Source organism: Garra rufa, chromosome 3 (assembly GCF_049309525.1).
Source record: "Garra rufa chromosome 3, GarRuf1.0, whole genome shotgun sequence".
NCBI lineage: Eukaryota > Metazoa > Chordata > Actinopteri > Cypriniformes > Cyprinidae > Garra > Garra rufa.
In genome coordinates, this window is record NC_133363.1 from 56,150,668 (window position 1) to 56,173,377 (window position 22,710).

Genomic DNA, 22,710 nt, shown 5'->3' on the forward strand with positions numbered 1-22,710 from the left:
AATATTTAGATTTAGGTTTGTTTAATTTTTTATAATCCACAGTGTAATGCATCATACTTTTTTCCATAATAACTGTAATTGTAAAGCCACATTAATTGTTGCCATTATAGCAAGATGGTATACTAAATAAAATCTTCAACCTTTTTTATTGACAGTTTTTTAATAAATTAAATATTTTAATAACCACTTAACTTGAAACCAGTATGCGTTTTGTTAAAGTAAACAAACTGTCAACAAAGCTTTAGGCAGGATTATATTCAGTATGGCACCTTGCCATAAAGGCAACAAATCTTGATACAGACACTTGAGCCACTGACAGACATCCAGTATCAAGTGCTACTATCATCATTGATGCTCGGAGACTCGAGCAGCAGGGCTCTAGCAGATTGAAGCAGGATCAGGTCAAGTCTGGAGCACCTTCCCGTCCCCAAAACCTCATTTATATTCACTTGTTCTTCCATTAAGTGGTCCACTGGGTTTGTCCCGTCCTCTGAGTGAACAATTACATGTGCACCTGCCGTAGGAGTCTGGGATGGGTTAACTTAACCTTCAGCTTCCCACCCAACCGGTAAAGCCGGGCTCCCCCCGCTGTCTATTTACCACAGTCCGTTTGTGGAAAGACTCTGAATTAGAAAGGCACTATCCCGAGACTCACCGTCGTTTATTTATTCCACACACTGACCGAACCTGTATCAGTCCCTGAAGGCGTTTGTGGCAGCAACTAAGATTAAAAATAACGCTGTTCATTTGTACACTATTCAGGACTGAATTGAATGCCGTTTGAATTTGAATTCAATTTCTGAATTTGAATTGAGGGGAAAAAGGAACAAATTCAAATTTTCTGCATCTTAAGAAAGTAGAATTAAAATTGAAATTCTGAAATTAAAAATTACTTAAAATTAATAAAAAATTAAAACCAAAAATGTATAAATAAAATGCAAATTTGAATTTTAAGAAGTTGAATTAAAATGAAATGAATATAAAGAAATTCATAAATGCAATGTCATTTTCAGTTAGAAAATGAAAAAATTAAATGCATAATTAAATCGAAGAAAGTATAATTCAATTTAACTAAATCTAAAGAAACTCACAAATGTAATGTAGTTTTCAAGTAGAAATAAAAAAAATGCAAATTTGAATTTAAGAAAGTATAATTAAAATGAACTGAAATTCAAAAGAAAATTGTAAATGTAGTAGCTGTAATTTTCAATTAGAAAAGGAATGTATAAATAAATGCAAATTTGAATTTAAGGAAGTAGAATTAAAATGAAATGAATTTTAAAAAATCATAAATGCAATGTGTCATTTTCAGCTAGAAAAAGAATGTATAAATAAAAAAATAAAAGGCAAAATTAAATTTAAGAAAGTATACTTAAACTGAACTGAATTTAAAGAAATTCACAAATGTAATGTGGTTTTTAACTAGAAATAAAAAATGTGAATTTGAATTTAAGAAAGTATTATTAAAATCAACTGAAATTCAAATAAATTTGTAAATGTAATAGCTGTAATTTTCAACTAGAAAAGGAATGTATAAATAAACCAGTTTTAGTTTTAGCTAAATTGTATTTAAGAAAGTTTAATTAAACAGAACTGAAATTTAAAGAAATTCACAAATGTAATGTGTAGTTTCAACTAAAAATTAAAAATGCTCATTTTAAATTTAAGAAAGAATGTTTAAAATGAACTGAAATTCAAAGAAATTTACAAATATAATGTATAGTTTTCAGCTAGAAATAAAAAAATACTAATTTTAATTTAAGAAAATATAAACTAAACTGAAATTTAAAGAAAATCACAAATGTAATATTTAGTTTCAACTAGAAATTAAAAATGCTAATTTTAAATTTAAGAAAGAATATTAAAAATGAACTGAAATTTAAAGAAAATCACAAATGTGATGTGTAGTTTTCAACCCGAAATTAAAAATGCCAATTTCATTTTAAGAAAATTAAATTAAATTGAACTAAATTGTAAAGAAATTCACAAATGTAATGTGTAGTTTTTAACTAGAAATAAAAAATGATCATTTGAATTTCAGAAAGTATAATTGAATAAACTGAAATTCCAAAAAATTGTAAGTCTAGTAAGTGTAATTTTCAACTTGAAAAAATCTTTAAAAATCTAAAAATCTAAAAAATCTAATTTCACAAAATGTACAAATGGAATGTAGTTTTCAACTAGAAATAAAAATGCAAATTTGAATTTAAGAAAGTATAACTAAAATGTACTGAAATTCACAAAATTTCAACTAGAAAATGAATATATAAATAATAAAATGCAAATTGATTTTTTTTTTTTACTAATTTAAGGAAGAAATTGAAAATAACCTGAAATTCAAAGACATTCACAAATGTAATGTGTAGTTTTCAACTAGAAATAAAAAAAATGCTAATTTGAATTTCAGAAAGTATAATTAAAATAAACTGAAATTCAAAGAAGTGTCATTTTCAACGAGTGAAATGTATTTATAAATAAAAAATCTAATGTCACAAAATTTACAAATGTAATGTAGTTTTCAGCTAGAAATAAAAATGCAAATTAGAATTTCCAAAAAAATTTCAACTAGAAAATTAATGTATAAATAATAAAATGCAAATTTATTTAATTATTTTTTTAATCAATTTGGGGTAGTAAATTGAAAATAAACTGAAATTCAAAGAAATTCACAAATGTAATAAGTGTAATTTTTTTAAAACAAGTGTATAAATAATGTGAATTTGAACTTGAATTTAAATCAGTATAATTAAAATTAATAAAAATGTTTTAAAAAGCCATGTAATTGAATTTTAAAAAATGCTAATTAGAAATAAACTGAATTGAACCGAAGTTCAAAGAAATTCACAAATACAATTTTAATTCTCAACTATAAGAGTAACGCATACATGAATAATAAAATGCTCCAAAAGTAATCATGATGCTTGCCTTTTTTCAGAAAATGATTCTCTCCCCAAAATACCTATTCACAAATATAGCCGATCAGTTATCAAGCACCTGGTTTGCTTCAGTGTCTACCTTCATTGAGATGGTTTGATGAGACGCTAGTCCAATTATGAGCAGTAACAATAGACAGCCTGCATCAGAATCGTTGTGAAGGTGTGCACATTCAGAGCTCCATTAAACCTGGCCTGCATTCAATTACAATGCCCTTTTTCTGAGCGCATGCCTTTGTCTTCTCACTCCCAAGCCTGATAAATTCAGTTTGTCATCAAATGTTACCTTGAAACAATGCAATCGAAGTAATTGTGTCCAGAACAATGAAGGTGTACACAGGAGACATCAGCACGGACATATCTTATCTAAAAGTCCCTAGCAGTTCAATGTGAACAGGACGCATAACACGGTCACCGCTCGATACAAATATCAGCAGTCATTGTCACTAATCTGACAAAGTGAAAGAAATTAACGGATATTGCTGTTTTCAGCTGTTATCTTTAAAATGGAAAGTCATTGTTTCCATATGTAATTGCATATGTAACATTAAAATTGACATTTTCTTGACTGTATTAAGCTATAGCTATGTAGCCTAATGTTTTTAAATATTATTATGTAAGTGACAAAGCCATCTGATAACAGCAATATTTTTTTTAATATATTTTAGAATTTAAAATATCTGTTGTCTATCTGGATATATTAAAAAATGTAATTTATTATTTTGATGCAAAGCTGAATTTTCAGCATCATTACCTTCAGAAATTATTCTGATACAGTCAAGCCCAAAATTATTCATACCCCTGGCAAATTCTGACCTAAACTTTTTACTGTTACTTTTATTCAACCAGCAAGTTTTTTTTTTATTAGAAATGACACAGACGTCTCCCAGAAGATAATAAGACGATGTACAAGAGGCATCATTGTGGAAAAAAAATATTACTCATCTTTTATTTACATTTGAACAAAAAGTGGCATGTCCAAAATTATTCATACCCTTCTCATACCCTAAGAATATATTAAATCAATTGGATTTAAGTCAGGACTCTGACTGGGCCACTGCAAAACGTTAATGTTTTGGTCTGCTAACCATTTCTTCACCACTTTTGCTGTGTGTTTTGGGTCGGTGTCGTGCTTAAATGTCCACTGTTGCCCAAGGCCAAGTTTCTCTGCAGACTGCCTGATGTTGTTGTTGAGAATTTTGATGTATTGCTCCTTTTTCATGGTGCTGTTTACTGTGATTAGGTTCCCTGGTCCACCGGCTGAACCCCCCCCCCCCCCCCAAAAAAAAAAAAAACATTAGGTTCCCACCACCATGTTTGACGTTGAGGATAGTGTTCTTAGGGTGAAATGAAGGCTACATCATTGTGGCCAAACAATTAAATTTTTGTTTCATCTGACCATAGAACAGAAGACCAGAAGTCTTCTTCTTTGTCCAGATGAGCATTTGCAAAGGCCAAGTGGGCTTTTGTGTGCCTTATCTGGAGAAATGGTGTCCTCCTTCGTCTGCGTCCATGGAACCCAGTGTGCAGTGTCTGTTGGACTGTCTGCCTTGAGATGTTGCCACCAGCAGAGCCCAGATTCATCAGGATGGCCTTGGTGGTGATCCTTGGATTCTTTTTTACCTCTCTCACTATCCTCCTCTGAGATTTTTTACAGTGCGGAACTTTGCACTGTAGACTCTGGAACTTCAAAACATTTAGATATGGTCTTATAGCCCTTTCCTGACTTGTGAGCAGCCACAATGCGTAGCTGCTCCTTTGTCTTAGCCATGACTGTCCACAAACCAACAGCAGAGAGCTTCTGTTTTTCTCCTGTCGAGTTGATTAAAACAGCTGTTCCCAATGAATCAGGGTAATTAGGATGCTTTAGAACAGCTTGGACTATTTGGAATGGTATAGAACTTTGGATTTTCCCATAGACTGTGACAGTTTGCAAAGGGTATGAACAATTTTGGACATGCCACTTTTTTTTTGTAAATAAAAGCTGAGAAATATTTTTTTTCCACAATGATGCCTCTTGTACATCATCTTATTATCTTTTGGGAGAAGCCTGTGTCATTTCCGGTCCAAAAAAAAAATTGCTGGTTAAAATAAAAGTAACTTTAAGTCAGAATTTTCCAGGGGTATGAATCGGGCTTGACTGTATATGCTGATTATATATGCTAAATATGCTGATTTGCTGCTAAATTATTTATAATGGTTCTTATAAACATTAATAATGAAACTAATGTTACCTTTGTGAGCATAAAAGACTTCCTTTAAAAAAAAAAAACGAAATAGCTAAAGAAATAAAATATTTAATTATTTATTTATTTTTACTTTTTTATTTTTTTGTAAATGTATAATTTATGACATTTTGTTTTATTGGAAGAACATAATCTGACAAACTGATAAATGTGCCAGACGCAGCACTGCTCAAAATCATCCATATTTTGCAATGCACAGTCAGGATCTTATATTTATAGCCTTTGTACTCACCGGAGCTCATTGTAAATGCTAGTGCACTCACTTCCTCTAGGAATACTGCTACCTGAATAATGATCTTCAGTCTATTGCATGTGATCCAGCAGCTGAATTTCTCATGACTTATGCCAGAAATCCCAGCAGCAAATATTTCATGATTAATAATTTAATAAATTAAAGGGCCATCACACGGAAAACATAATTTCCCTTGCTCTTCTGAAATAAATGTGTTATGTTAATATAATCCTACATTTCGTGATCATGGCAAAAAAAAAAAAAACGAAGCGAAGGAATAGCTTTAAAGATCTGCGACACAAAGCAAATTATCTTTCAAACAAACCTAGAAAAGCAGTACTTTGTGTCACTGTGTGAAAATAAGACGCTAGCGATTTTTCTTGGAACTAGGTAAAGCCAAACTCCAGTTGGTGTTAGTTAGTTGTTGCTAACCCCCAGCTGAGACGTTGTGCAGTTCAGGAATGAACTCATCTAAGGTTGAAAAGGAAAGTAAATGCAGCACAACTCAATTGTAATTGCAGAATAGCTTGTGTGAGTCAGTCATCTTATGGATTCCTGAAAAGTCAGCATGTCATGGCTCAAGGGACTCGCTTTACTTGAAACCGTGCAACAGCTTCATTTCAAATACTCCTACTGCAGCAGTCTACAGATAAAACCGTAATCAAAGTAAGATTTTTATTTGTCAGAATTGCTGTAGAAATCCAACTCCTATAGGGAAATTTAGCATATTTCATATTTAGTATTAAATTAAACCTATTTTTTTTTTGTTTTTGCATTGTGACATTAATGAGAACTAAAGCCATTTTCCCACAAATTACCATAATGCCAGGTTTTACTTTTAAGTTCTCATTATTTCCATTATTAGATTGTTATTAATGTATTACAATAAAGGAGTACAATATATTTTTTATGAATTGCAGTACAAAAAAATATAAAGCATTACTTCTTTATATCTAAAAACATAATGTGACCCTGGACCACAAAACTTGTCATAAGAGTCAATTTTTAAAAAATGGGATTTATACATCATCTGAAAGCTGAATAAAATAAGCTTTTCATTGTATGGTTTGTTAGGATGGGATAATATTTGGCCATATTTGAAAAGTTGTCTTTTAAAGTTTAAAGCTTTAAAGCTTTTAAAGTTGTCTAAATAAAGTTCTTAGCAATGTATATTACTAATTAAAAATTAAGTTTTGATATTTTACAGTAGGAAATTTACAAATTTTGACCCATACTATGTTTTGTTGGCTATTGCTACAAATATACCCATGCTACTTGACACTGGTTTTGTGGTCCAGGGTCACAAATATATGTAAACATTTTAAAATAATAAACATATTATTTCCGCTATTACAAATACAATAATGATAATGTCATACAGGGTTTCTGCAGCATTTATGAAGGTAAATTTAAGACTTTTTCATGGACTTTTTTTAAACTAAGTTTAAAAAAAAGGAATAAATTGAAGGGGACCAAATACTTCAATATGTTCTCTAAATGTAAATGTCTAGGAAGCACAATGTGTTGCATTAGCAACATTTTGAAATACAATCCCCATTACTTGAATTTATTTTACAAAAACAAAAGCTTAATAGCTCTGCTTCCAAACACGAGAATATTGAAATACATTTTTACTTTTAAGCATGTAAATGCATAAACATTCTTAAATCAAGATACATTTTCTGTAGATGCAAAATTACATATGTGACCCTGGACCGCAAAACCAGTCTAAAGTAGCATGGGTATATTTGTAGCAATAGTCAAAAATACATTGTATGGGTCAAAATGATCAAAATTAAAATTATATTTTTCTTTTATGTCAAAAATCAATAGGATATTAAGTAAAGATCATGTTTAATGAAGATATTTTGTAAATGTCTTACTGTAGATATATAAAAACTTAATTTTTGATTAGAAATATGCATTGCTAAGAACTTAATTTGGACAACTTTAAAGTAGATTTTCTTAATATTTCGATTTTTTTGCCCACTCAAATTCCAAATTTTCAAATAGTTGTATCTCAGCCAAATATTGTCCTATCCTAACAAACCATACATCAATAGAAAGCTTAGTTATTTAGCAGTTTATGTCTAAATTTATGTCTGGTTTTGCTGCAAATATCTGTCAACAGAGGCAGAAAAATCTACTTAATTCGACTGGCAGATCTCTTCTTGTTTTAAGCTAAACTTAATTTTGAATTTTGAAATCTTCTTTTTCCTTCAAAAGTTGATGTATTATCATTTAAGATTGTGTAGAAATTTGAATTGGAAAACGGACAAAAATAATGAGGAAGATATTTATAAATGTAAAGCTTTCCGCTCTGAATTAATGTCTTTTTAAGACTTGCAGAAATATTATAATGATAATGTGATAAATATCACACTGAAAAATTCACAATCACAGTTCGAAAAATATTCTTCGTCTGATTTAAGCTATTCATATTATTTCTTCATTTTGATTTGAGAGTAAAAATCCTCTAAACTCTGAAAATTGTATTCTTTATGGGTTTGGATTGTGATTAGATGTCTAGAAATATAAACTGTTAACAGGGTAAAACTGGTCTGATACCCATCCCACACTCCTCGCTCTACTAGTTTATGCTCTGTCCATTAAAAAACCATGAGCTGAACCTTGGACCATTTTTACAAGGTGTTTCTTTATATAAATGATTCAGCTTACTACAGCTAGCGCATAAAGTGCTTTCTAGTAGCCCAGAGACTGAGAAGTAAAAATATACCCTCTCTTAAGCAGCTAACTGTCATTTAAATATCACACACACTCATCAGATATGGGCACGCCATGATGGTTATGTATCTACAGCCATAAAGATTTTATGCCATCCATTATGCATAAAGAGTTAATTTATTCATGAGGGCAAAATGTGATTGTCCTCTGCCTTTGGATTCCTTTTCATAGCCGTCAGTTCTCCCTGTGAATAGACCACTGTTTTGTGCCTGGAATATAAATAGTCTGTGTGTGTTGATGTGTGCAAGTCTGTGTCCCCCATATATACCATAGTATGTGCAATAAATCATTCAGGGCCCCTTTTAGCCTCTAAAATTGGCTAACAAAAGCACTTATGTAAAGTCACAAGTATATTTGTTACAGTTAATTATGTTAAAGGTCTAAACTAAGACACCATTTGCTCCAGAAAAAAAAGTCATTTGGAAGTCTTCAGCCACAACGGACCCCAAAAATAGCAAACACATGTATAAATGATCTTATAAATCTTAACAGGAGCATTCCTGGCATTTATACAAACAATGGAGTTGGCATTTGTTCCCATGCACTCTGCAATAAGTGCAAGCTACGGGTATCCAAAAGTCATCTATTTTTAACACTATTGTACATATGCACACATCTTCATAGTGACCCATATACTGCACTATATAATGAGGATATACTCCAGGCTAGTTAGAAGGTCAAGAATAGCGACCTTTAATAAACACACCGAAATTATTTCCATAACCATTTAAAAATATTCATTCTGAAACATGCGATATGTAGCCATATGGAAGTATTTATTTTTTTAATGTGTAAAATTCATTCAGATTCCCTTAGAAGTGCCACAAAATGGTATTCATAAACATTTTACTTCTGTTAATACTTCTGTATTTCTAAGTGAAACAGTATAATAAGCCAAAAAGATTAAATAGAGTATAGAATTGTGTTTTGTCCACATACATGCTGTAAAGTTTCAGGAGTGGCAACCGCATTTAAAAACATGGGTGAATAAATTAGTTTTGTCTATTTACGGAACTCACTTTTGGAATCATGATGATTGATATCATGGTAACCATAGCAACAGTTTGGCTATTTTTGACCGAAGTAATATTACGGTGACCAAAGACTCATTATGTTCTGAGATTTTAATTAAACCATCGTCGACAGAGCCGTCATGTTTTGTTTATGTTTGGAGGGTTGCTTGGCAGAGCACGCTCTTGAAAGGTTGCCATGTCCACTTATTATAAGCAACATTTTTAAATGTCTTCGGGTTTGTTGTTTGGCCTCAGCTCATAAAAATAATCAAGCTTATGAAGTTAATAAAGAGTGCAGGCGCAGGTCGCGATATTTTGGTATGTTGCATATTTCCAAGATAACACACCTGGGCAGAGTTTACACTGCAAGTCTTAATGCACAGATCCGATCTTTTCGCCAAATCCGATTTTTTGACCCGGCTGTTTACATTCACTTTAGACATGCCTAGTATCCAAAATCAATGTTTACACTAATTTCCCAATTAAAATCATTCCACTGGCTTTCATGACAATGAGCGCAACGACTGACCCTCAAATTCTGAAGGGACTTTTGCTTATACATCTTTTCCACAGTCAGCATCTTTTCCAAAGTTGGTATACCCGACAGCAAATAATTAAACAAAGAAAGCAAAAGCAGCTGTTTAATGCTGCCATCATAAGGACATTGTTAATGCTTTTTTATTTTTTCATTGGGAAAGACCAATGAGACAGGAGTGGTGGAATCAAGTTGACTCCTTTGACGAGTTTCTATGGACTGACAGTCTCTGTCATAAGACACCCCATTAAGAAAAGTGATCCCAGTGCGCAAACGTGTCACCCTTGCCTTACGGTGGCTTGCCACAAGGACTGTCAATCTCTTTCAAGCTTAAAAGTGCCATGCGCATTTTACTTTCATGTTCAAAGTAGTGGCAACTCAGCAAAAAGCAATTGTTTGTTTTTAGTTTGTTTAAATGCTCCCTCTTTTCCTCCTTTTCCTTCGATTTAAAGGCAATTCAAGCAACAACAAAATGCAACGGCAAAATCACTTAGCCTATATATATATATATATATATATATATATATATATATATATATATTGTATACGTTTTTTTAAACAAAACGATTAAAATACACCATGCTATGGTTATGCATAATATAAAATAACAAATTACTTTGACAAAGTGTAAATAGGTATACAAAACTAAGTAAACACTGTGGCACCAAATAAGAACAAGTAAGTACAAGTTAAGTTTAAATAAAAGTAAAAATCAGCAAAAACTGGGGAACCAATTAAACAAATTAAAAAAACCTTCCAATATCACGGCAAATGTCAAGGGCTTTTTATAATCCACAATATTGCCAAACAGGCGCTTTTGCATTTCGTTACGACAATAAATCATCTATCATCTTCTTGTCAGTCAGCTCGACACATTTTTCTTAAGTGTTAAATTAAATCTAATTTGTGATGCGACTGTTTTTAATTGTACCGTCTGTTCTCTAACTTAACTAAATGATTTTTATTACTATAAAAACATCTAAATGACGGTGGCGGGTGGTGCCGTGGTGGGCAAGTGACGTTTAGATGTAGGTCGGATGTCTAGATATCAGAAATGTATCTGATTTAAAACCACATTTGAAAACGGCTCAGATCGGAAACAAAAAAAAAAAAAGTATCTTGTGTGGATTTTTGTGTTTATACGCATGCATCAAATTCTGATCGGATTTTGCAGATCTAATATAAACATGAGTTCTTTCCTAACAATGACTTTTTACCAACAGACTGTTTTAGTAACTTGTGTGTTTTAACATAAATTTATGTGTTCCTGACCGTTTAAGCGCAATAAGACATGAAAGAGAAGTTTAGTTTAGTTTTCTCCTAATGCGGTTGTTTATACTGACCGCAAACTTTTGAACAGTAGCGTAAATAGAGTTAAATTAGTTTTCCCTTTGACTATTAATTGTATTTTTTTTAACCAACCCCATTGAAATCGATCCCAGCATCAAACAGTGAGATGTGTACTCACAAGTGGTTGGCTTGTTGCAGTTGTGTCCATGTCGAAAGTACTGCGGGTTCTCGATGACAGGAATGCGACTCATGCCGATTACGACGGCGTCAGGTCCGGCATCGAGAGAGCATGGTGTGACGATACCATGGTTGACGTGATGAAGAGGGCTTGCGGAGTCTTCCTCACCACTAATGACTGCCACTGGGCCTGTAAAGCAAGCAAAAAGTAATGATGATAAACATACAACCAGAGTGAATGTTATTTAGAAGCATTGAAGAAAGCAAAGATATTCTACCATAGCATGGCTTTGATCCAAACACTGATTACCATCTTTGTAAAGAGCCAAAGGAGACATTACACTTTAAACACCAGCTAAACAGGATGACTTAACAACCGTCGGCTCATTTAGCAACATAAAACCTTCACTAAACTACAAAGACGTCTAAAACCGTTTCATCAAGTTTGCTTATTTATTCTTTGTGAAATTGACAGTGGTTTCAAAACCATCCCTAGGGAGAGCCATTGAGCTGAATTGGAGAATTGGGAAGGAAGGAGGGTGTAACTGCTGGTAAACATATAATTTCCAACAAGCCCACCTCAAAACAGGACTCTTCAAAATAGTCGTTTGTTCACAAGCACACTCAGGGGAAACGTTTAAACATGGCCAACCAAGCAAATCATCAACAGAGGGACTGAAGTACTGAATGTTGTTTCTCTGTCTCTTCAAATGTCTAAAACCTGTTTGTAACAGATCAAACTTGGACAGATATCTGTAAACCCACCCAATGAGCATTATTTCATTGAATTCACTCCAAGCTGAGCTCTTGTCAGTTAACGTTTGATGTGAACTTCTGTTATCCTAATGTGAAAACGAATCCCATTTGTATGGATACCCAGATCTTCTAATGAAAATCTCTATAGCTCTGTTCCAAAACCTAGTGAGCTGCCTTGGTGTCTTTATAGAGTGCTGCAAAACGAGTGCTAAAATCCAGAAATATCATTCCTAAGCCATTGGGCTTTTTTAGTTAGATGCCTGAAATAAAGTCTGTTTACACAAGGTTTTCTCAACTCTGGCCCTCAAGGTCCACTTTCCTGCTGAGTTTAGCTCCAACCTTGATCAAACTCACCTGCCAGAAACTTTCTAGTGATCCTGAAGACCTTGATTAGCTTGTTCGGTCTGTTTGATTATGGTTGGAGCTAAACTCTGCAGGCAAGTGGACCTCGAGGGCCAGAGTTGAAAACCCCTGGGTTAACACATGCTTATGATATTTTCACAGTTTATTCTACAACATAATTCCCCACTAGTGATGTAAGCTTGTTCATTTCTTGAAAAAGTGAAACTAGAGAGCTTGTTAGGGACATTATGTCATCACAGTGAACAGGTAAATACATTTTCTCCAATTTTACAGCCTTGCGGTGGTTATGATCGTGCTCTATTCCAGCGGTTCCCAATTCCAGTCCTCGCGCCCCACCGCTCTGCACATTTTGCATGTCTCTCTTAGTTAACACACCTGATTCAGATAACCAGCTCATTAGAAGTGAGGTCCGTGCAGGAACTGCGATCCGATTGACATGGTCCCTGCAAAGTGTTCATTGCTCCCTGCTCCCTAAGCGGGGGAAATCTGTTTACTGTACATCGAAACAATCATTCACATATTTGCGCTACGCCACCGCATGTAGCGTCTTTACACAGATGAAACTTACTAGAGAAGTGTGACATAAGTGCATCTGTAAATAAATGCATTTTAAATTTATGTCTCGCACGCTTTAATGACCTTCAAATGGAACACATACGCTCGCTTCGAACTAATGAATAATGGCGGAATATCCTGTGATGTCCACTTCGAAGGGCAGCAACGTTGGAATAGAACAAACGTCGGAAGCGATGCGTGAAACACACTAAATGTGCAGAGCGGTGGGTCGCGAGGACTGGAATTGGGAACCGCTGCTCTATTCCATCTAAAAATTTCTTAACTTGTTGATTTTAAATAAAGATTTTAAAATAAAGAGTTTAAAGCGTGATGGAGGTGACACTGAAGTAATGTGTTCATTGTGGTGTTTGTTCAAAATTGTGAGTGATAAAGTATCTTTATGAACAAACTGTGTAAGTATTATACACTGTTGCTCAGCTTGTTTTTTGGAAACAAATCCTATGGGGTTTTTGTTAAGGGAATCAGATGGAAACTTCCGGTTTGTCATCTCTGTGCCCCTATATATGTGACCCATGCTGGCAAAATGAGTCAGAATAAGCACATTTTCTTCACATTTTTATGTTCATCTCTGCTAAAATAACTTCAAATGATATATGACTTGTTGGAATCAGACAAAAAATGACCGTATGAAGGCGATAGAGTCAGCAGAGTGAATTTTTAGAAAAATCTAGTTGAAAATTCTGAAGAAAAGTCACAGCAAAAAACCCAGCCTGGTTGGCTGGTCTTAGCTGGTTTAAGCTGGAAGTAGCTGGTTTTAGCTGGTCTCCGAGCCTGGCAAGGCTTGTTTTAGATGGTGGTCTCCCAGCCTGACCAGCTAAGACCAGCCTGGCCTGGCTGGGAAAGTAGCCAAAACACCTCTAAAACCAGCCTGCTGACCTAGCCTAGGCTGGTTTTAGCTGTTTTTTCAGCAGGGTATTTTCCTCCAATTCTTTTCGTAATAATAATCATATTATTAATCAAAATATAGCTATTTTTTATTTTATCTTTGTTATTAAAAATAAGAACAAAGATGCAAATAAACAGTAGGTTAATCAAGAGCAGCAAAGATTCCTCTTTTCTTTTAATGTTTGATTAACACTGAGACAGATCTATATTAAGACTTACTGTAATGCACAGATCTAATATAATGTTATAACAGATTATATTTGTGTGACATTTCACAATAATGTACTTTATAGGAAGATTGCACGGAGAGGTGGGTCTTATGTACGTGCTTTGCAAAAACAGACCAACAACTTGCAGCAGCAGCAGTTATCCACAAATGAGCAGAGAAAAAGGTACTCCTCTCAGAAAGCATATGAATAAAGATCATTTTAGATGTTTAATTACCCTTTGGAGCATTGGGATTGCTAGAAGAAGGTATAATGAATTCATTTTTGTGAAAACCTCAAGTTTTACCAAAACTGGCATTTTTCACTTCTTTTGCCTGTAGCTCAAAATTAGACTGTGCGCATTTCGACTCATTTTTGCCAGCACGAGGTCACATACACACACACACACACACACACACACACACACACACACACACACACACACACAAATAAGAAAAATATAAGAAATACTGGGTAAAATGTGACATATTAAAATATATTCCTACAAGCCATCTTGGAATAATTTGTACTTGGCTATCATGACCCATTTTGGTTTTGTCATGCAAATTGGCCAAATGAAGAAATCTTCAAAGGCCACTTAAAGGGATGGTTCACCCAAAAATGAAAATTCTATCATTAATTACTCACCCTCATGTCGTTTCGAACCTGTAAGACTATTATTCATCTTCAGAACACAAATGAAGATGTTTTTGATGAAATCCGAGAAATTTCAGACCCTGCATAGATTGAAATGCAACTGACATGTTTAAAGCCCAGAAAGGTATTAAGGGCATTGTTAAAATAGTCCATGTGACATCAGTGATTCAGCTGTAATTTTATGAAGCTACGAGAATGCTGACTGACACAGAAAAGAAAAGAATGTTGAATAAAGTTGTTATTTTTGTTCTCTTTGTACACAAAAAGCTTTCACATAGCTTCATAACATTATGGTTGAACCACTGATGTCACATTGACTATTTTATCGATGTCCTTACTACCTTTCTGGGCCATAATACATATCACTTGTGTTGCTGACTATTCAGGGTCGGAAAGCTCTCTGATTTCATCAAAAATATATTAATCTTTGTTCTGAAGATAAACGAACGTCTTACGGACTTACTTACTTTTTTCTCAGAATTGTAAGTTTATGTCTTGCAATTCTGACTCTTTTTTTCAGAATCATGAGTTTATATCTCACAGTTCTGACTTTTTTATCAGAATTGTGAGTTTATGTCTTGCAAATCTCTTTTTTCCCTCAGAATTGTGAGTTTATATCGCAGTTTTGGCTTTTTTCTCAGAATTGTGAGTTTGTCTTGCAATTCTTTTTTTTTTTTCTCAGAATTGTAGGTTGATATCTTTCATTTCTGGCTTTTTTTTTTCTCAGAATTGTGAGTTTGTCTTGCAATTTTCTTTTTTTTCTCAGAATTGTGAGTTTATGTCTTGCAATTCTTTTTTTTCTCAGAATTGTGAGTTTATGTCTTGCAAATCAGTTTTTTTCTCAGAATTGTGGGTTTATATCTTTCATTTCTGGCTTTTTTTCTCAGAATTGTGAGTTTGTCGTGCAATTTTCTTTTTTTTCTCAGAATTGTGAGTTTATGTCTTGCAAATCTGTTTTTTTTTCTCTCAGAATTGTGGGTTTATATCTTTCATTTCTGGCTTTTTTTCTCAGAATTGTGCGTTTGTCTTGCAATTTTCTTTTTTTCCTCAGAATTGTGAGTTTATGTCTTGCAAATCAGTATTTTTCTCAGAATTGTGGGTTTATATCTTTCATTTCTGGCTTTTTTTCTCAGAATTGTGAGTTTGTCGTGCAATTTTCTTTCTTTCTCAGAATTGTGAGTTTATTTCTTTCATTTCTGGCTTTTTTTTTCTCAGAATTGTGAGTTTATGTCTTGCAATTCTTTTTTTCTCAGAATTGTGGGTTTATATCTTTCATTTCTGGCTTTTTTTCTCAGAATTGTGAGTTTGTCTTGCAATTTTCTTTTTTTTCCTCAGAATTGTGAGTTTATGTCTTGCAAATCTGTTTTTTTTTTTCTCAGAATTGTGGGTTTATATCTTTCATTTCTGGCTTTTTTTCTCAGAATTGTGAGTTTGTCTTGCAATTTTCTTTTTTTTCCTCAGAATTGTGAGTTTATGTCTTGCAAATCTGTTTTTTTTTTTCTCAGAATTGTGGGTTTATATCTTTAATTTCTGGCTTTTTTTTCTCAGAATTGTGAGTTTGTCGTGCAATTTTCTTTTTTTCTCAGAATTGTGAGTTTATTTCTTTCATTTCTGGCTTTTTTTTTCTCAGAATTGTGAGTTTATGTCTTGCAATTCTTTTTTTTCTCAGAATTGTGGGTTTATATCTTTCATTTCTGGCTTTTTTTCTCAGAATTGTGAGTTTGTCTTGCAATTTTCTTTTTTTCCTCAGAATTGTGAGTTTATGTCTTGCAAATCTGTTTTTTTTTCTCAGAATTGTGGGTTTATATCTTTCATTTCTGGCTTTTTTTTTCTCAGAATTGTGAGTTTATGTCTTGCAAATCTGTTTTTTTTTTCTCAGAATTGTGGGTTTATATCTTTAATTTCTGGCTTTTTTTTCTCAGAATTGTGAGTTTGTCGTGCAATTTTCTTTTTTTCTCAGAATTGTGAGTTTATTTCTTTCATTTCTGGCTTTTTTTTCTCAGAATTGTGAGTTTATGTCTTGCAATTCTTTTTTTTCTCAGAATTGTGGGTTTATATCTTTCATTTCTGGCTTTTTTTCTCAGAATTGTGAGTTTGTCTTGCAATTTTCTTTTTTTCCTCAGAATTGTGAGTTTATGTCTTGCAAATCTGTTTTTTTTTCTCAGAATTGTGGGTTTATATCTTTCATTTCTGGCTTTTTTTTCTCAGAATTGTGAGTTTATGTCTTGCAAATCTGTTTTTTTTCTCAGAATTGTGAGTTTATGTCTTGCAAATCTGTTTTTTTTTCTCAGAATTGTGAGTTTATGTCTTGCAATTCTTTTTTAATGATATATGTCCTGAATTGCCATAAAAATGCAGTCTTAATGACATCAGTAATTCAACTGTAATTTTATGAAGCTACAAGAATACTTACTGACACGGAAAAGAAGAAAATGTTAAATAAAGCTATTTTTGTTTTCTTTGTTTACAAAAAGTATTCTCATAGCTTCATAACATTATGGTTGAACCACTGATATCACATTGACTATTTTATCCATGTCCTTACCACTTTTTTGGGCCATAATACATATCACTTGTGTTGCTGACTATTCAGGGTCAGAAAGCTCTCAGATTTCATCAAAAATATCAACCTGTGTTGTGAAGATGAAAGAAGGTCTTACGCACTGCAAAAAATCCTTTTCTTACTTGGATTTTTTTGTCTTGTTTCCAGCCAAAATGTCTAAAAATTCTTAAATCAAGAAGGATTTTCTTGACAAGTAAAAAACAAGTCAAAATTAAGTGAGTTTTTGCTTAGAAGATAAATAATTTGCCAATGAGGTAAGCAAAATAATCTTATTTCAAACAGAAAACAACTGTACCCCATTGGCAGATTATTTTGCTTGTTTCACTTAATGCTTTAATTTTTCACTTAATGCTTTAATAATGATTTAAGAATTTTTTTTATATTTTGGCTGGAAAACAAGGCAAACAATCCAAGTAGGAAAAGCATTTTTTGCAATGCAGGTTTGGAATGACATGAGGGTGAGTAATTAACAGAATTTAAAATTTTAGGTGAACTATCCCTTTAAATCTTTGTGCCCATGATGTTTTCAAATGCTGTCTAGATAGGCAGCTCACTAGGTGAGTTTGTCACATCCTGTGAATTTCGAAGGCTAATGTCAGAAATAATAGTTTTTCATCGAATCAATAAATCTCACCAACTTCTGTGTCAGTAGCAGTTGAAGAGACCTGAAAATGTTTTTCTCACCTTGACTGTCTCAGGGTTATGGAGCATTGCCCAGACTTGCTAGGTGTAACCCCCGCAAATACAACCCTAGGTGTAAGGTGTGTGAAGTCTTGCCACAACAGCAGAGCTACAGGCAAGACTGAAAGTGATGTGCACAAGTGACATGGCTTGTTTATTTGCATTGCATGTTGGATTTATTAGGCTTTGAATAAGACTTTAGCTTTAGTACTCACGTTTGACCACAACAGTTTCTGTAGAGAATTGAGTAATCTTGATCTACTAAATGTCTTAAACATAAATGTACATGAATGTCAGGTTGATACAGTTTTGCAATCTACTGCAATTCTCTGAACTGGTGAACCTCTACTCGGTATCTCATGCGGTGACAGAACACGTAGGTAAAAGTAAACACACCTCGTGAACGAAACCACACGTCTTTTGAGTTTGACATTTAGGGTCCTAGTGAGAAATGATGCTTGTTGGCACAAAGTAAATCTGAGAGTTCAATATTAAACATTTGAGTGTAACTCTTGGTGTTCCCAGTCAAATCTCACTCTGAGGGATACAGACCACCATTATTGATGATCCTTCACGAAGCAGGCTATAGGAAATTTATGACTCCTCCATTGGGCCGATCATTTATTTTGTTTACGATTGTATAAAAAGCTTCGGGAGAAAAGCAGGAGCATATTTTATTCTACAAGAACGCTCAACCTACCGAACGCATGATACAAGCTGATTTTGTCTTTAGCCACTGATGCTAATGGACTGAATATCACAAAATGCTAGGTAATTTTGCCCTGAAAGACTAATAAACAAATCATTTTAAATACTTATTTCTTGCATTAGGGAAATTGGGCATATTTTAAGAGCTTTTAAGATTTTAGGACATTATTTTCAAAACATTTAGCACATTTACCCTCAACATATTCTCATTAGATCTGGATGTTGCATTTATTTTATTTATGTACTATTATTATTTTATTTACATTTTTTTTTTTTTTTTTTTTTGTTACCAGTTATTCTAAGTGGTAAATCTGATTAGGTTAAAAACGGGTAAAACAACTACCATGAATACTACATACTGTGCAATATTGACTTTTTTCTCAGAATTGTGAGTTTACATCTTGCAATTCTCTTTTTCTCAGAATTGTGAGTTTTTATCTCGCAGTTCTGGCTTTTTTTTCCTCAGAATTCTGAGATTATGTCTTGCAATTCTGACTTTTTTTCTCAGAATTACGAGTTTATATCTCACATTTCTGGCTTCTTTTCTCTCAGAATTTTGAGTTTATCTCGCAATTCTCTTTTTTTCTCAGAATTGTGAGTTTATATCTTTCATTTCTGGCTTTTTTTTCTCAGAATTGGGAGTTTATGTCTTGCAATTCTCTTTTTTCCCAGAATTGTGAGTTTGTCTTGCAATTCTCTTTGTTTTCCTCAGAATTTTGGGTTTATATCTTTAATTTCTGTTTTTTTTTTTTTTTTTTCCCCAGAATTGTGAGTTTGTCTTGCAATTCTCTTTTTTTCTCAGAATTGTAAGTTTATATCTTTTTAATTTTTGGCTTTTTTCTCAGAATTGTAAGTTTAGTCTTGCATTTCTCTTTTTTTCTCAGAATTGTGGGTTTATGTCTTGCAATTATCTTTGTTTTTTCTCAAAATTGTGAGTTTGTCTTGCAATTATATATTTTTTTCTCATATTTGAGAGTTTATATCTCACAGTTCTGGCTTTTTTTCCCTCAGAATTGTGAGTTTGTCTTGCATTTCTCTTTGTTTCTCTGAATTGTGAGTTTGTCTTGCAATTCTCTTTTTTTCCTCAGATTTGTGAGTGTATGTCTTGCAGTTCTCTTTTTTCTTAGAATTCTCACAATATTGATAAATAAATAATGAATATTTTTTTGAATAATGATTTTAATGGGATATTAATGGGAATATGTCCTGAATTGCCATAGAAATTCAGTCTAAATGACATCACAAAAGGCTTAATTTCATCAATTTATATTTTTCTTAGATTTTTGTGTTAAATATGAGCCAGATGTGTTTGTATTCATCAAATTGTTTATGTAAAAAAACAACAACAAAAAAAAACTGTCAAAATTAAAAAAATGTCAAAATTAAGTTTGTAATTGTACAACCACATCAGTTCAAGGGTAATCCATAAACTCAACAGTTGAGAACATTCTGCAAATGCATTCAACGGAATAAAAAACAGAGTCATAGTAAAAACTACAACTCAACATGTGTAATTTACTATGTTACAAAGGAAAAGCTAACCAAGCACTACAAGCATTGACCCAGCTAGATTCCTAGTCTACACTAGCACATAGTCTCCTGAACTGAAGTGCAATGAAAAAATAAAGAGCCGCTTTCATCAGTCAGACTCCAACCATTTAAACAGGGGGAGGTGTGATCAAAATTGATAACATTGCATCATCCTGGGCAGTCGGTGGTGGGCCACGATTGAGCAGGGGCCATTAAATATTTACCTTTTATTACAGAGTCACAGGGAGCGCACAGAAACATGTGATCACTCAGATACTGACAGTAAGACTGCTATCGATCAGGCTACTGCGTGGCCCCATGACTTCACTGATCCAACAGTGCAAAGAAAACTCTCTTCACCGAGCCACATTCAAAACCCACAGCGGCAGGCCCAGACACAGAGAAAATAGATTTGGATTGTTTCGTGCTAGCTCAGCACTTCACACAGTACTCAAATGAATGGACACTCTAGGCTGTATGTAGACTAAATGTTCCAAATGTATTCAGTCTAATAGCGGTTATGCGCAACATTCTTCCGGGTTTTACAAAACAGCCTTAACTACTTCCGGCCGTCAGCTACTGGTACAGCGAAGTTATGGCCACCTTCTATAGCTGATGTTTACAGGAGCTACCACAAATAACAATTTCAGATGTACACCGTATATCCAAACGGACGTCCGGAGCCCCGAGTATTCTGTTAGATAAGGGATTTAACTCGGACCGCAAAAAAAAAAAAAAAAAAAAGAAAGGAAATATTGTACCCGACCCGCATGTTTAATATTTTGCGACTGACAGCAGCGATTATATGCGGCTATGCGGTGGAGATGCGTTCACTGTCAAACATCATTAGGTAATTTTGTCAAAAGAAATGTTCTTGATTACAAGAAAAATACAGATTGTTCTTGTTGTGATTTATTTTGTACAGATTTAAATAGTTTGGTTTTCGAAGTACTCTAAATTATGTCAGTGATTCTCCGATGTTAAATATGATCAAGAATTATTTTATTTCGATCTACAGTGTAATAAAGGTTAAGAAAAAGATTAGCCTATAGCCCTAAATATATATATATAGACTACAAGCTAATTCCTTTTTTCTTAACTTTTAACTTCTTCTAAAAATTATCAAGAATATTTAATCAACTTAATAGGCTAGGTTAACAAATTTTCTTATACAAACATAACGAATGCACTTCAAAACGAAGTTTTCATATGTAAATTCAGGAATCACGAATATGACAAAATAATATTATTTTATATATATTATTTGTATAGCTATAATAGTTGTATCAAATGAAGGAATGAAGAATGAGGCAAATGAGGAAATTATAGTTCCTTGAATTTATTAAATAACGTTTAATTTCATTCGTTTCGCTCTCTGGAAATGTAAAGAAAAAATACAATTTTTACTTGGTTTTTAATCCCTGGTTTTAAACAAGCAAATACATGAGATAATTTATATATTATTGCTTGAATAAATGTTTAAAAATAGTTCTAAAAATTTTATAATTAAGGAAATGAAACAGACCTAGGCATTTGAAAAGACATAGTGAAATGAGTCTAATAATTCCAAAAAGAAAGAGAAGCATTGGACATAATCAAAATATTCTAGACATTTATTAGGAATACCATTTTCTTAACATTTAAGATGTTTATCCAGTCTAATCGAAGTGTGCATCTCTCCCCCGACTTTCTCAACAAAAATCCAGCCCCCTCTCAGAAAATACATAAAACTGACATTACTGAGCTATATGCGTTTAAAAGTAGCCTATTAAAATGGTACAATGGCATTGCTCAGTTCAACGTTGTCAGGATTTATAGTTTGTTTTCTGTTGGTTCCTAGTGTTTTCCCCCTCTCATGGACTTACGTTGGTTTCTCCCTTTGTCTCCCCCTGTAGTTCTGTGTGTATTGGTTTGTTCCTGCCCCATTAGTTTTGATTTGGTTCACCTGTCTTGTTAATCTGCTACACCCCCTTGTCACTGCTATTTATGTCATTTGTTTCCTCAGTTCTTTATCCGGTCATGAAGTTTGTTGGGTTTTGCTCCTGTTTGTTTTGTTTAAGGTTTTTGTTAATAAATAAGTGGTTCTTTATATCCCTGACTCCTATGTTTGTTCTCCTGGCTTCCCTTTCCCTGCACGGCGTGACAAACGTGTTGGGAAATCGGGCATTTTGTCCTGCGTCAGCATTTATTCAACAGTTAATAACGCTCAACATTCAAAAGGTAAATATTATTCAGCCAATAAAGTGTAGGTCTATGTATTTCATAGAAAATTGTGTCTAGTACTATATCAATTACAAAGATTTAATTAGCATCTTTATTTCAACCGTCGTCAACCCCCTTCAATTATATCTTCTGGCATAAAATGCCGACTGCAGACAGTGGTGTGTCTTCTTATAACTAAATTATCATGTCTAATATTTCGGACCCAAATCGTCCTGACTGATTCATCCTATGGGAACTGGTGGAAACTTACCCCTGAGTTAATTTTCCCCGAAACAGAGCATCTCGGCACACAACAAAAACTGCTGTTCGGATGTTCCTGTTCCTAATATTTTAATTTTCGTGACATTTTAATTAAACCAAACAGCCTACACAAAAGTTTGATCACAAGTAA

The 22,710-nt window shown here is 33.4% G+C and overlaps 1 protein-coding gene across 1 annotated transcript in view; it reads right to left on the reverse strand.

Moving 5' to 3' along the window:
- ntrk3b (neurotrophic tyrosine kinase, receptor, type 3b) overlaps positions 1-22,710 on the reverse strand; it is a 78,377-nt gene that overhangs the window by 29,673 nt on the left and 25,994 nt on the right. The window contains exon 6 of the mRNA XM_073836707.1: positions 11,173-11,361. Within this exon, the coding sequence (XP_073692808.1) occupies positions 11,173-11,361 (189 nt within the window). The remainder of the gene's footprint in view (positions 1-11,172; positions 11,362-22,710) is intronic.